The sequence below is a fragment of the Lagopus muta genome, chromosome 7 (assembly GCF_023343835.1).
Source record: "Lagopus muta isolate bLagMut1 chromosome 7, bLagMut1 primary, whole genome shotgun sequence".
Lineage (NCBI taxonomy): Eukaryota > Metazoa > Chordata > Aves > Galliformes > Phasianidae > Lagopus > Lagopus muta.
In genome coordinates this window covers 11,554,734-11,571,084 of record NC_064439.1, presented here as the reverse complement: position 1 = coordinate 11,571,084, position 16,351 = coordinate 11,554,734, and the positions used below count along the sequence as shown (strand labels likewise).

The 16,351-nt window shown below is 34.2% G+C and overlaps 2 protein-coding genes across 6 annotated transcripts in view; one reads left to right on the top strand and one right to left on the bottom strand.

Annotated features, from left to right (window-relative positions):
• Positions 1–16,351, top strand: part of LOC125696457 (uncharacterized) — a 583,942-nt gene that overhangs the window by 504,641 nt on the left and 62,950 nt on the right. The window lies entirely within an intron of this gene.
• Positions 425–16,351, bottom strand: part of LOC125696454 (phosphofructokinase, platelet) — a 39,862-nt gene continuing 23,935 nt past the window's right edge. For 3 of the 5 annotated variants that reach the window (XM_048952163.1, XM_048952160.1, XM_048952164.1), the window contains exons 16-23: positions 16,095–16,182; positions 14,991–15,143; positions 5,204–5,368; positions 4,207–4,268; positions 3,134–3,245; positions 2,174–2,273; positions 1,481–1,586; positions 425–963 (exon numbers count right to left, since the gene is read on the bottom strand). In XM_048952163.1, coding sequence (XP_048808120.1) covers positions 810–963; positions 1,481–1,586; positions 2,174–2,273; positions 3,134–3,245; positions 4,207–4,268; positions 5,204–5,368; positions 14,991–15,143; positions 16,095–16,182 — 940 coding nt within the window. In that variant the 3' untranslated portion in view covers positions 425–809. Of the gene's footprint in view, positions 964–1,480; positions 1,587–2,173; positions 2,274–3,133; positions 3,246–4,206; positions 4,269–5,203; positions 5,369–9,203; positions 9,357–14,990; positions 15,144–16,094; positions 16,183–16,351 lie in introns of all 5 variants that reach the window. The other 2 variants (XM_048952165.1, XM_048952161.1) reach the window with 2 other exon arrangements.

The following is a 16,351-nucleotide window of genomic DNA, read 5'->3' as shown; positions in this document are numbered from 1 at the left end:
TTTTCTCGTGCCTGTTTAGGGAACGTTTAGTCAAATTTTGGTACTACAGGTGTAGTACTTAGATTTTTGTCATCATCCAGTTAACAGAAGTCTACATGAAAGAATGGATTTTTTGGCTGTATGTAACAGAATGTTAAGAACTAATTTTGTTCTTTTCCATTATTAGGGAGAGTAGCTACAGACTTAAAGAAGCTGTAAGAAAGGAAATGTGAAACATTATGCTTTTCTTAGTTCCTGAAATAAGTTATCCCTGCACAAGAAGAAAAGAGTGAAGACTTACTAGTCTAAATTCAAAGCAGCAATGAAAGCTGCATTACTGTCATACTTCTCTTACATACTAAGGTGTGGAAGAGAATTCTTCATGAAGCATTGTGCTCCACTTGTTTAGAAGCAGGCGCTAATACAATTTGACACAGCACATTCATGATGTTTGCAACAGTACTTTATTTCACTTCAGATACAGTAAGCACATCCTGTAACTTTAACACAAAACTAGCCCTCTACACTTATTTTTGGGTGTAAGTATTCTGGAACAAAGTGCAGTGGGTGAGTAACGTTTTACTCTTTAGTAAGTGCAACACTGATCTATGCACTCTGTATCGGTAAGATGGTGCTTATTCATTTAGAGGCTAGGGTTTGTTTCAAACATAACACAAATACAGGACAAAGAATCTGTGTGACATGTGAATGTCGTGTTTCACATAAAGTGCTGGTACAATAACTTAAATGTTACAAAACAAAGCTGTAACGATTCTAAAGCATTGTTACTCACAATGTGCATCTATGCCAACAACCTAAAAATGATCTTTTTAGATGGCTCCAGTTTCTGCTTCCTTTGGGCTGTGCATAGCAACATGCTCCAGCTGGCCCGAGTCTGAAACATCATAGCTGGTCTTGTATTTGGCCAGGATTTTCATCAGTGGTCGCAGCTTCAGCCACCACTGCTCCATGGGAATCCTATGTCTGTGTAAGTGGTAGGCAGGAAAAAAAAGAAGTGAGTCATCATGGGGTAGCTAAGACAAATGCACCTCACTCATTGGGCAATACCAACAGTAATAATAGTCATCTTTATAAACAGGAGCAAGTACTGCTCTTCATTAGCCCAAATAAGGACAGAATAGTAAAGAATAGATCGTACTAGATGGTGTATTTCAACAGGAAGAGAGAATAGCATCTAAGACTCAAAAATGCTGCTCCACTTAACTTTATCAGAAGTAAGCCAATTCTATACATTACAGCAAATGTAGTAATGGAAAAGGACAGTAGGCTCCCAGAATTACATGAGATAAGTATTAAGGGAGTAGTTTGAAAAGACAAGTGAACAATCAAAGTGAATCACTGTCTGAATGTAAGCCAGAGACAAAAGCCCAATAAAACAGTTGGCAAACGCTGTGTGTCAGCACTGTAGCAAAGGTGTTCATTTGATGTGGTGAAAGGTAGCCTGTTTGAGATGTTTGAAATGTAAGCAGAGTATACATACACAAAGTCTGTTTCATTCTTCAGCTCAGCTACTGGTTGGAAAACAAGGTTGCGTCTGCGCATCCCCAGCAAACAGACAGAGTCATCGGTATTGGCAAATACTTTTCCTAAAAAGAATGAAATAATTCAGCATCATTTTTATTCACACTTGTATGGGAACAGGCAAATTATTTGCAGTTACTGTATATTTAACATAGTAGTAAAACATCAATTAGTACTTCAATAGGTTAGGAGATCTTTTTAAGTTTATCTTTGGTGATTAGCCATGAAAATAGTGTAATTAATAAACAGTAAAACTGAATTTGAACATCCAGATTTAAATTGGATTTTAGTAAATAGTGTTTTACAAAAATTCCCAAAGAAGACATATTACCTTCTTCTGTCTCCCATGTAGCCATCATGAAACAAAAAGGAAGAACAAATGTAACTATGTAGTCAGCAATTCCTTCATGCATGATAAACTGTAATCACACTGATTTTTAAAACGTTGGTAAGAAAAACAGCTAAAATATCAACTGACAGAAGGGAATCTTACACGAGAAACCACATCAAGGCATTACTGAATAGTAAAAACATAAGATGGAAAGGAATGTATCGACTAGCTAACATACGTTCACATATTTTTGTAGGAAAGTTCTTATATACTGATAGCTAACTGAAGGCAGTAACAAGATAGCACTGAGTATTTCTGCACCTTTCCGGTAGGTTTCCTTCAGTTTTTTGGAGATCCACTGCATAGCCTTTGCAGAAATCTTTGTCCCAAAGTTTCTGTCAAATGGTGAAGGTGCACCACCCTGTGTGAAAATTTAACTAAGTTAATTCAGTAATCATATTTTTCTGTTTTATCAGTCCTCTCTGTTAATGGCGTGCTCTACCTTTTAACTCCATCTTCCCCATCTCAAACAAGGTTTTTCAATCTATCACAAAAAATAAGCTAAATCATTTAAAATTTTTGTTATTCCAGGGTGGAATCCCCAGTGAATCAATAATACTTTCCATTTATTTAAGTGAAGAGTGTTGTGTTTGCCTTTTCATCCTCTTTTCCCTCAGTGCTGATCATAAAGCACTACCAAGCTCTCACACTTCATAAGGTAACCTCATTTCAGCACAGAATTAAGCAGGCAATTTAGAAATATAACTCTGTGTATCTTTGACTCTAACAATACTGAAGTAGGTAGCATAGCCAAAATAGAAACTCAGTTTGCCCCATTAACAAACAGCAAGATAAAGAGGGGGAAGGTACGAAGATCATAAGGAATAGTTAAATGTTGTCTTTTCTACCAGGATAATCCACCTGTGCATAATTCCTTAACCAAATTTTATCAGAATTCAGAAGCCAGATAGGTTATGGATGGGTAGAAAGTTATGTTCTTAAGATGTCATACAAGAAAAATAACTGTAGGATCTATGGAAAAAAAAAGTGAAATGTTATTGATAGAGAAATGAAAATAAGAAGTTAAACTGTTTTTTTATAGAATTTAAAAAAGGAATTGCAATCAAATTTAATGTTAATAAGCACCTCTGAGTTACCTACAAACAAAAATCCACACATTTTCTTTAATCCTGAGTCAGATTTACTTGACATGCTTGAATAGTGTATGCTCTTTATGCTGATAAAGTTAAGCATGTCCAGAAACGTTAAGCTCAGTTTTACCTGCTGCATGTGGCCCAGAACATTCTTTCGACAGTCAAACACTCCTTTTCCTTCTTCAGAATACAGCTGATAAATGAAGTCAGTTGTGTAGTTCTCATTGCAATTCTCATTTCTGTAACAATTCAGGCCAAATACTGTTATCAAAGCAACTATTAGTTCTAAAGACATTCCCTACTTATTGCATAAGATATTTTCTCAGTTTCTTGATACCAACAATCATCACTTGGATATTTACATCCAATCATACAGGTCTGCTTTCATGTTTCATGAATATGTTATTTTTACTACACCCCACAACACTGACAGGTCAGCCTGATTCCATTATTGAATAATGTAGTGAGAAATACCGTTTTAATTCCAACAGATTCACTATGCAGATAAAAAATGCATAATCCAAGTAGTTACATATTTTATACAGTTTATAAACACAGATAATGAGTAAAACCTGTCTGTTCCTCATTAATACTGTAAATGTCAAGTATTCCTTTTTTACCCTGATAACATTAGCAGTAGAATCTATACAACTATAATGGTTTCCTTATACAATTTACTATTGTATTTATTTTTCAACTCTTTGCCACTCAACACACTGAAAATAGATCTTTATATGAGAGAAAGAGAGGGAGAGAGAAGCTGTGGACTGATTAAGGATGTCTATGAATGTTTCACTGTAAAGTACGTTTTAAGGATTACAATTTTTTGCAAAATGTCTTATCTTGTAAAACCTAAGTATAATTTTCATAGTAAAGGCTGTAACGCACGTATGTACACATATAGTAGTTTCTACATTATTAAGAATCTGTAGTAAATGACAAATAGGCTGAAAATAGAATAAAGTATCAGATCACAGAGCAAATCTATTTCCATTGAAAGAAGGAAGTTTTTGATTTCAGCTTCCAAACAGCTCCCAATTAACTTAATTGCCTTCTAGCTCTGCTAATCATCTTGTATTACATGGAACAATCAGACAATATAAAGTTTATATCTTCATGAGTTTATAGTCTTCATGAGAGGCCAAACAGCTTTGACTGCACTGAAATCAGACTTCATCTACTGAAAGCACTATTGCTTACCTCAGCACTAAACCACGCTGGATACTGGTTTTCATCTTTTCAGTCAAGTGTTCCACATTAGCCTAGGGATAACAAAGGTATTTTTTAAGAGCCATGTAGACCCTTTAAAACGACTCTAATAAGCCTACATATTGTCTTATCCTGAGAATGTCTATAAAGGATTCCACATCAAGTACGTGCAAATTCAAATCAGCTTTGGAGATCTAGGAACACATGCAGTGTGTAGCTATTCATCTTGGGGTAAAAATAACTTCCTCCTCCACATCACAAATAACTTATTTTTAAATAGCTACATAAACTTATTTTTATATGTGCTATACAGATGGAGAAGCTGGATAAGCCCGATACACAAAAAACACATAGAAATTGTCATAAATGATCAAATACTGCAGTTAATTTCAGTCCTTGCAACAGAGCCCGTATTCTGCAGTGTATTCAGCTTTGTATTCGTCCATGACAGAAGTTAGAACCAACCACCTCAGAAGTCTAAAAGCCTCATTGGTAGATAAGTTCCATATCACCTTACTCCCACGCAGTCACATCCTAATCTGACATCTTTATTTAAATAACACCTCAAAAATGCTCTCAATGAGTTCATTATCAAAGTCAATGTCAATTTCATCACTTTAAATTTCTGATCCGTATAGCATTCTAACAAATGAGCTGAGGGAAAGGTGTTTCTTTTTACATCATCTTTCTTCGGAAACTACCCAGCATTTTTCATTTATATCTAACTTGAATTTCTATCAGAGGAATAAAAATGAAACAATTCCACTAATAACGTTTAGTGGTCAGTAAAATCATTTCATCAGTCAACTTAATGCCAAAAATAATGGTGTGTGTTATTTGACAGTTTAACTGGCGAGCACAGCTTTCAGTTACAGTATATATATTTTCGATTTTAGCTGTCTACTCCAAATGTAGTCAGTAAGCTATATAAGTACAACAATTTCAGAACGTACTTAAAAATAAGGAAAACATTTCTAATGCCACATACCTGGAGCTCTCGAATGTCAAACTGCTCTTCAAAGATATAAGCAGCATCAGCTCCTGCTGCAAGGGCTCCCATATTGGCCAGGTAACCACAGTATCCACCCATGGTCTCAATGATGAATACACGACGTTTGGTACCACTGGCTGACTGTTTGATGCGATCACAAGTCTACTCAAAGACAATATATTCGAAATTAAGAACTTGGAATTTTTATACTTCTTTGTGTGCCAGGCAATTTTGTGTCACATACTGATGAAAGACTTCATTAAAAATATATTAAGTAATAATTCAATATATCATAACCCATTTCAATATCGTAAGTCACCACAAAGTAATTTTTAAAATGTTTTGCTAGCATTAAAACATTTGTTTCACATTTGAAAAATAAATGTGTCTCATACATGGACATAATAGGTCATGATAGCTTTATAACTGAGACACTAGTTCATATAGTAAAGCTTTTTAAACAATGAGTATATATTTTTCTTTATTTTGACTCCATTTATTATTGAAAGTTTATATAATCTTATCACTGATATTAAAATTCTCGGTGTTCCAGCCTGTGGTTAACAGCTACAGGCCTTAGACATGTTCTGCCCTGTGAATTAATAAGGATATTCGCATAAATATAATTCTCTCCAGCACTACTGGAGTAATTGTTCCTGTTTTTGTTGTTTTTATTTGCATCTTGCTCTGACCAGCATAAAAAAAACTCTCTACTAATAGACACAATGCTCAGGTAGCACTGGTAACACCAACATTTGCTACAGTTGCCCAAGAGACTGAAGAAGTCATGGAGAAAAACTTCCAGGACCTAAGAAACTTATATTGCTACATATCTCCAGGCACTTCAGCAGCGCTTGAGAAATTAGCTGACAAACTCTTACTTCCTAGAATGGAAGTATTTCTACAGCAACCGTTCAAAGTTATTTTTGAAGTTGTTAGACAAAGGTGCTTCCTTTCAGGAAGAGATTAAGTAATGTTACATGGGAGCTGGTGACAAGAGAAACTATGTGAACAGAATGTACTGTTCCAACAGCGTGTCTGTTTGGTAAAAATAAAAAATGAAGGCATCAAATCATAGAACCCTTAGAGTTGGAAGGGACCTTTAGAGGCCATCTAGTCCAACTCCCCTGCAATGAACAGGGCCATACACAGCTACATCAGGTTGTCCAGGGCCTGATCCAGCCTAGCTTTGAAAGTCTCCAGGGACAGGGCATCAAATGCATCTCTGGGCAACCTGCTCCAGTGCCTCACCACTCTCACTATAAAAGATTTCTTCCTTATATATAACCTAAATCCACCCTCTTTAAGCTTGAAGCCATTTCCCCTTGCTCTACCACAACAGACCCTACTGAAGAGTCTGTCCCCTTCTTTCCTGAGCTCCCCTTTAGATACTGGCAGGCCGCTCTCAGGTCACCTTGCAGCCTTCTCTTATCCAGGCTTAACAGCCTGTTCTTTCAGCCCGTCCTCATAGGAGAGCACTTGGCAATTTCATCATCTTGAAATTTGAATTATGTTAGTTTTAAAAAATCCCCATGCCTCAATAATGTTTTGAATGAGCAGTTACAGATCCTGTAACTTTTGAGGCATTTTCAATTTCAGAGATTTTGAAGACCAGATAATTAAATCAGATAACCAAAAATTGGATTTCAAGCAGAAATTTTGATTGAGTTAAAAGGGCCTCAAAAACATACCAAAACAGACCACATAACAAATATTGAAATTACATGTGAAGAAACAAATTAATGTTTAATACATTCAATTATTAAAACTACTAAGTATTTAAGTCCAGCTACCAGAAGATGCACGAAATATCATATGTGCATACTCCCCTCTCACCCCCCCCATACACACACAAGTGTAGAATTCACACAAATGCATTCAAAACACAGACTGATACTCTGTTATCCTGAACAGAAAGTATCTGTGTAAACTAAGAATTTTAGACTAAACTTCACTATTTTTTCGAGATGTTCTTTATTTTACCTGTCTCAGACTTGACAGTCTATTCAATCACTCGGCTTTCCTGTTCCAGATATGCTTTTCTAAGAGCTGCTGTAAAATGCTAACATTTGACATATGGATATAAAAACCTCATCACTTTTAACAGTGGCAGGCATTAGCTTATTATATATATATATATATAATATATATATATATTATATATATATATATCTGCCTGGAACTGGATTGATATTTCATTTAAATTATGATATAAAAAAATACTGACATTAGAGACTGAAGAAATAAAAACACACCTGAAGGTTTCCTTCATTTTGAAAGACCTAAAACATTTGTTAACTCCACACTTTCCATATAAGGTTTCCAGGTGCTGGTAACAGAAAAAATTTTCTGCTTTTTTATAAATTATGAGTGAAGACCTAGATTGTCCTAAGTAACAACAGTCATCGTTTGTTTTGGGGATTACTCATTTATTTAGAAGAATTTCCACTACCGACTATACAAGATACATGCAAGTAGAAAAACTGCTATTCTTCCTTTCTTAGAATGACTTGTGACAGGAATACTCAAATACCAAAATGGCACTGATCAATTTTAAAGAAATTCAGAAAGTAACTTTCTTATTTGTAACATACAAGATATACTAAAATGCTCCTTATTCACCCAGCAGCTCAAGACTTATAGAAAGCATTAAATTAGACTAGACCAAATATCTCAAGGCTTGGAAAGACATGTTTATTGCACGTACGCATGTATTGAATGCCCGTGGTGATCTTCTGCAATCTAGCTGCCATACAGTCCATCCATATGCCTGCTGTAGACCATCTTTAAAAACTGGTACCATATTGCTTTCTAAGCAACACAATACCAATCCCCACCATGGCAAGAGATAGCATTAGGTATTAAAACCAGAAGTCAATTCCTCTATGTCTCAAATTCCTGAATGTCCTCAAAGCTTTTTTATGGATTTGCACCACTGTATCTTGCCACATTGCTATCTCCTTATATGCTAGTGTTTTCATGGTGAAATTTAACTTACTTCTAGTGATTGTGATAAGAAAACAAAGAAACAGCTTTTTAGAATGAGGTTATATTCCATGGTTCAGAAAAACTGCAAGTAAGTACTACATCTCTCACTGACCAGCCCACAATGTATTCTGATTCAGCACATTAAACAAAGCTCCTGTAGATAAATGACTACGTAAATAAATCAGTACCTGAGCAGGAAAGCAAATCCGCATTTCTGAAATCTCAGGATCTCCATTCAAACTTTCTTGGTCAATTGCTTCATAATTATTTATGTGTACCGATAACAGGAGTTCGGATAAAACTCAGAGCTATTCAGAGGTTTACTCACTTGTGTAAGTTATCATCCCAGATCCCTTTTCTGTTGTTTCAGCAGACTTTGTGAAATGTAAAGAATTACAGAGTTCATACAGCAGTTGTACCCAAGAGAAAAAGCAGACTGTTCTGATCAAAATGGAAAGCTTCAATCATAGCAAGATCTGTAACAGACTAAACTGCTTGTGCAATCCTTATATTTACATGCACTTAATAAATGTTAGCCCTAATGTAGTCTATAGGATCATTCATGTGTTTAGCACTAACTACATAACAGAACATTTTAAATACACTAAGCTCACTCGCTGGCCCATGAAATAAATGTGGCATTTGTCTACGATATCTGCTTTCATCATTCAGCTATGAGGAGCTACTTCAGTTAAATAAAATAATCATAAAATAAATCGAAATTTTAGAAAAGCAAAATCTTATTTTCAGAAAAAAAAGAAAAAAAAAGAAAAAAAAAAAAAAACAACACAAAACCAAAAGCCCCTAATCACTAATGCAATAGTCTTGGATAACGAAACAGAATCTCAAAAGATGAACACCAATTATAATGAATTATTTTAATCAGTCTTGGAAAAAACATCTAAAACATAAAAATAACAGTGACTGAATAATTTACATTTAAAGGTCTTTAAGTATCCTGATCTTACGCATTTTATCATCTTAACTTTTAAAACATATGTAGTCTTACCTCCACAATAGCATTCAAGGCAGTGTCAGCACCAATGCTAAAGTCTGTGCCTGGCACATTGTTGCTAATAGTAGCAGGCAACACACAGATTGGTACGCAAAACTCCTCAAAGCAGGAACGTGCCTCATGTAGCTGCAGACAACTTTCATAGGCCTGAAGCAGTGGTACAAGTATGAGTGATACATTCTTTGTCTTTGGATTACTGTGCTAATGACTCCTTGCATGTGCTGGTAAATTTGGCTGTCCATTGGCCCAAATACAATTGGTGAGATTATTGGCGGTGCATCCCGTACATACCACAACAGTGCACTGGGCTTGCATTGGCACAGTGCTCTTTGAGGAAATGCAGATTAGTGCAGGTTAATACAGAGTGAATATGAAGTGTGCACAGCATTAAAGGTCTGAAGCAATTTAGCAGGAAAAGGCAGCATAAACGTAGATTGGAAATCTTTCTACAAAAAGACACTTAAAGAACAGTTTGGAACACATTGAGTTCAGAAAGTTATCTAGAAAAAATTAATTTAAAGCAATTTAAAGGAAATACGTAAAAAAGGGTGGTTTTTTTTTGTTTTTTGTTTTTGTTTTTGTTTTTTTGAATATTACGTTATCCTGTCTAGTCAAGACACACACATCCATTTCCACTGAGAGAAAGAAGAAAAAAAGTTCCTACACTTTCCAAGATTCTATCAACACACACATCTGCTTCTAGGGATGCAGACTGGACAGAGGTCCAGAAAAATCCAAGAACGTGTGCATATGGATGCGTTACAGTTTACAAGTAAATTTCAAAGATACTTTGAGAAGCAGCTGTAAGTTCCTGGGAGGATTCCAAATACTACATAATAAATTATGTATTGATGTATTATAAATTGAAGTTCAAGCTGTTTTTAAGTAACTTTAAGTTACATTATTCCAATTCTATCTAATTTAAACTAATTCAGTATTTCTTATGTATGGCAATTTTTCAAACCGCCTATGTAACGACTCTCAATGAGAAAGCCTAATTACATAGTATGTTCCCACTTTGTTAATGTCTTTCTCCCAGAAAAGAATGATGCTCACAGAAGTCTCATCTCTCCAATTTCTCAGATCAGTTCAGAAAAGCAAATCAAATTATTAGTACCTTATCTCCACAAATGTCTGCTTGGCTGCCAATTTAAGCAATAACTTGAAAGAAAGTAATGGGGAAAAGATTCACCCATGCACGCTCTGCTTATAGACTCTTTCCTCCAGATAAATCAGATTCCATTCAGTGAAAAGACTTGTCATCTGACAGTACATGAATGAAGGGCAAATTGAGTTTCTAAAGTCTATGCCAACCTTAGGTATTATTTTGGAACTTTTCAACTAAGTTCAGTGCTAAGGATGCATTTCCCAAATGATGTCTGAAACGGTCTAAAATGCTGCTAAAAATATTGCTAATTCAGTCCTGTAGCTCTGATACTGAGAAGCAGCATAGGTAGAAGATACATATATATATATTAAAAACATATAATCTATTTAATTAATTTATTTAGCAAATGAGACTTCACTGAGAATATTTCAGTATGTAGGAATTGCCTAGCCCAATTCAGTCAGTTGGAACTTTTGTCACTACTGAAACAAAATGGTGATAAAACCATAAGGCTTCCTGAAGAAGTGGAAGAAAACACCGATAAGTTTCTCCAAAAAGTTTTGTAATGAGACTTTTGGGAAACTGAGTTGAAGGAAAAATTTAGAGCAGTAACTAACACAATTGGTTAGTTATGATATGTAAAGATATGTTTTACTTGCATTAAATATTGCCATTTCATTTGATGCAAGTGATTTTAGCAAACATATCCAAAGATTGCACCTCCACCAAGCATAAGCATTAGGTAATTATATCTTAGCATCACTGCAAAGTATATGAAAAAAAATTAAAAAAATAAAAAATAAAAAATGAAAACACAGCTTAACAATAAGGAAATGTAAATAAGAAATTGGTGGTTTTAATATTAGCTTTACAATTCCTTTTTAAATTATTTTTATATGAGGATTACAATAAGATCATAGAGGGATACTGTACCACGTAAATAATATGGTTTATTTTTTTCCATATGCTTTTATTACATTCTTATTATTTAGAAGGGTACAGGAAGAATCAAAGATGCTTTATAAAAATACATGCAGTCAAACAGACTGCAGTTTGTTTACTTTATGTTAAGCTAATGCAAAAAGGCTATTGAAAAAAGATGGATTTATTGCCAGATCTCCCCAGCCACACTGCTAGGACTGACACAGATGAAAATTTAATTGGATAGTTAGTTTGGAACTAATTTTCAGCTGGTTCAGCTGCCTGATTCAGATTAATTCAGTCACAGATGCTAGTATCAACACTAGGAAAATACAGGGGAGCAGTCAATCCTTGTCAAGAAAACTGCAAAAAGATTGCATTAGGACCATTTAACAAGCTTTCTTCATTCCTCAATGAGTAAGGTTCTTCTTGAGGCTGTTCCTTTTCTCACAACCAGCTGATCACCTTGTATGCATTTTCCTTTGAATTAAGTTAAAGGCAGACTGACTCTTTGAGCATATCAGAGTTTTAGCCTCTTCCATTTTTAGGTTTTTTTGTCCTCCATCTCTAGTTCATCATACTGACTCATTTCCTCATTCAGTTCTACATGCCCTAAATAAAATATATATTCTGCTTTTCAATACATAGTTTCAGTTTATTTCTCCCTCCATCAGTAGGCTTTCTTTTCAAATTAAATTTTCATCTTCCCCATATTTTTCCCCCATGTTCTATAGCTGAAAATTTTAACTGTGTATTTATTCTTTTACTTACAAAGTAGATTTCTACTTACTAGTTTCACCCACAGCATGTTTAATCTCCGTTTTAAATGGATATTAAATAACAGCAATACACAGCCTTCACATTTGTGTGGAAAAAATGGAACACTTCTTCCTTGTCACGTTGCAGAAGTCTGCCATCAGCATTTCATTGAATTACTAATATAGATGTGAGGACATACATGTTTTTATTCAAATAATTACTTTCTTGCTGTTTCTGTTGACAAAATTCCAAATTCATGTTCTTATCCTGCAATTCTAAACAATTTATTACACCTACTTAGATACATAAGCCTTAAGCATACCCTATTCACACAAAAAAATCTCCAGGATTCTCAAGCTATTTGATACTGTTGAGTTTTCAGTGACAATTTTTCCTCACTGATCTTAAGCTAATGATAAAATAGAGCATACAAGCAAATTTAAAATGCTGCTCAAAAGAATCTATGCTCTACTATTAAGATGATTAAAAGCCTACATTTTAAAATACAAATGGAAAAAAAAAATTGAGTCAAGAATCCATCATACAATCTGAATTCTACTTGTTGACAAACACACTATCCACTACCCATGAATTAGAACAAGCCAAGTGTCATGGTCTCACCTAATCTCTTATTCAGAAATTCTGAAACTATTTACACATTATGTGCTATCTTTGCTAAATCCACCTAGAAAGAAACAATTAATGTTAAAAGTAAGTTTAAGACTGGTTGATATCTTCGTTAGTCTGCTTTCCCTTGTAAAGGCAACACAATAACATCTTATTTGCAAATGTCTCTAGGTAACACTTTCATGCTTTGGTAATTTTCAAGCTGACAATATACTGACAAATGTCTAGCAATGCCAAACACTAACAAGGCCTCGTTAACCAGCAGAGAAGAATGTACTTACCTTACTGAAAGTTGTTGATAAAACAGAAATACGAGCAGTACCACAAAAAAACTAAGCGCGATAACATTTAGGTGTGCTAATCTGAAACCTCAGAAATGCTAACCTGAAAGTGCTACAAACTGTGACATGTTTATTCATCTAACAGCTGCAATAGGAATGAAAATTAAGAGACTTGTACTGAGCCTATCAGTCATACAAGGGAGAGCATCACTATTGAGACTGATTTGAACATGCGACAAAAGAACAAAAGGAAGCACTTTTCATTATCTCTTTAGAGGATCACTTTCAAACAAATGAGGGAGGCAACTGCAAATATATTAACCAGAATTTTTTCTCCAGTGTGAAAGATTTCTTTCCCCCCCAGAAAAAAAAGAATATAACGTAGTTTTCTACTGGCTCGAATCTAAATCCTGAAATGTCATTACATTTCATATTTACTTCAGAGAAAAATCTAGGCAAAATAAAAAACAGGAACAAGACAAAAGCTATTGATAAAGAACAACATATTGAAAAGTTCTCAACTACTGCATTGAAAATATGGAGTTACTGACAGTTTATTGTCTAATGGAGTCATATGATACCTAGGAATCCAAGTTTAAAGCAAAACACAGCAACAGCATGGAGAAAGGGAGAGAGAGATCCTGCTCTATGTGAAATAACCTACAAAAAGAAGGCAGTTATGTAAACACACAGATTATGAAGGAAGAAAGAAGAGAACAGAAGGTGTCATGCACAGTCACTTTACTCACCTCAATCATTTTGGAGAGATATTTTTATTTACCAGAACTGGAAACAATGTTAATCTTTATAAAGAGTACATTCAAAGCAAATTTTGCTTAGCTTGTAGTCCATCAAACTATTGCCTTGAACAAGACTGAAATTTGTTAACTCAAGGGTTTATTTTTCTGAATATAAAAACACAACACAACATATGTTGGTATGGTAAAATGAAAATAACAGGTGAAAATTAGGTAACTGCTCTTAAGGCTGAAAGCATTTGAGGAATCCTTGAAATTTCTCAAAATAATGTTTTTAATTTTTACAAACACATCTAAGTGATAAGGAACTGTCAGTTCAGTTTCAAAACGAATCTGAGATGTTATTCCCATTTAAAATGTACATCGTGTTCCTTGTTTTTAACTTTAAAAAATACAGCTCAATATGTACAATTAATGAAAAAGTTCATTACAAAGACGAAACAGAATTACTTTGTAAGTGAAAATGTAAATTCAATTTTAAAGAGGAATGCTCTATTAAGACTTTCTTGTGTTTTAAACAAACTACGGACAATCTGCAAACGTATCTGTGATGCATATGCATCTACAGATTATACTGAAGAGAAAAAAAAACCTGAAGGAAGTGTTACATTCCCACTGGTGTTGCATAGACAAAATTATGTAAGATTATATAGAAGCAGAATTTCTTTTCTTAGCACAGATACAACAAATTAATGCTTTGTAAGTGATTCAGGTGAATTGTAAGTATACTTTATAATGTCCTTTGGGAGATATTTGACAATTATCATTCTATCCAACTAAGTTCAGTTTTAATTGATGTGTTTTTCATTTACATTACTGATTTTTTTTTTTTAATACATCATAGTATGTCTCAGCTGTTTATATAATAATCATTTGTTCTATTATTAAAGTTCCCATAGTTACTATTATTACAGAAATGATTTCATAAATAAGGATCAATTTCTGAACAGAATAAGATTCGCTTGGGACTTGTCACAGCTGGTTGTATAGGCACTTTATATATAAAAGGGATTTCTTCCTCTACAATATATCAAATGATTACTAAGTCCAAGCTTTATATTTTTCTTCTTCTGTAAACAAGGAATATCCCTAATCCTATTTTATATTTTAGGAATTCAAAGTTCACTGTAGTTTCAGAACTACTTTTGAGACCACAAAACTAGTCTTCTAAACGAGCATCGTAAACACAGCTGTATCAAGTAACTACACCATTTCCCAGGTTAGATTTCCAAAGTTCTGGTCTATAAAAATATCCAGCTCTTGCCAATGTAGTCAGTTTTAAACACAACTGCTTTGTTAGTAAGCGCATACACCAGAATAGACTTACATCAGTGATAGTGTTCAGAGCAGTATCTGCACCAATGCTGAAATCTGAACCCGGTACATTGTTGGATACTGTTGCAGGAACCATAACCATTGGAACACAGAATTCATCATATTTCTCTCGGGCAGCTGACAATTCCAAAAGTCCGAGGTATGCCTGTTGGGCACAGGCATTGGGTGAAAAATTAGGATGAATACAATAAGGGCAAGGTTAGAATGATAAAATGGAACAGGCCACAGGGAGAGCCATTTCTACCACGACACACTTCAGCAAGTCAAAACTGTAAGGATTCACTAAAATGTGATACACACACAAACACACAGGGTTAAAAACACATATGCATCTGAAAATAAAAAACAAACAGAACACTTAAGCAAATACATAATTCTGATATAACAAAGTTGCTTTGTGCAACACAAAAATACTGCATAATAGATAGTTTCCCAATCTTCAGGTACTCCTCATTAGAAATCTTACTATTTTTCAACTATATCAACATCCAACAGAGTGGGAAAATAATAATGAATGATGATTCATTCCTTAGGAAGAAGCATTTAAGCACATTCTTCTCAACAAACAGTTGACTAATAAATACACTGCGGAAATGAGGCCACTCCTAATGGTACCATTTTGGTAAAATGCGATCAACATGAAATACTGGGGCAAAGAAGGGGAAGGAGGGGAAAATATAAACTATAGATTTTGAAATGCATTATGTGAAAAGAATGCCTTAAGTCCATAGTATAATTACTACTACATCTCAAGAACTTTATGAGTATCATTCTAAGTACTGATACAGATTGGAAAACTGCTGTTTTTGTGGGTTTTTTAAATGTAAAATAGCATAATTCAATACCACCTAATTTACTCATTCAGTGTATCTTGTTTTGCAGTTACTAGTCTTAAATGTCAGCTTCCCACAAAACAATCAGTGATAATAAAATTTCTGATCCAAAACATTATTCAAGTTTTTTTTTTTTATAAAACAGAGTTATAAACAAATTCATTTTACATGAAGATTGGGTTAAAATTAGTTGGTTTTTTGTTTGTTTGTTTTTTAAACAGGAAATGCATTCTACTTAGACATAAGTTTAATCTTTAGTGTACCTCAAATCCACCAATAACCATAAGAGCATTAATGTTGTTAGTGCGCATCTGGTCAGCAATCTTCTCCAAATATTTTGCAGGAAGAGTACTGAAAATTATTAAACCAGAAGAAAAAATAAAAACACTTCACAAACACTGCAGCAATAATGACTGGTTATTAAGCAGTAACAGTAAATATAAGGAATAAAATATTTTTTCATATTACATATTTTATCCATACAAAAACTTCTTTCCTGACTTGCTGATGAGTAAGGAAT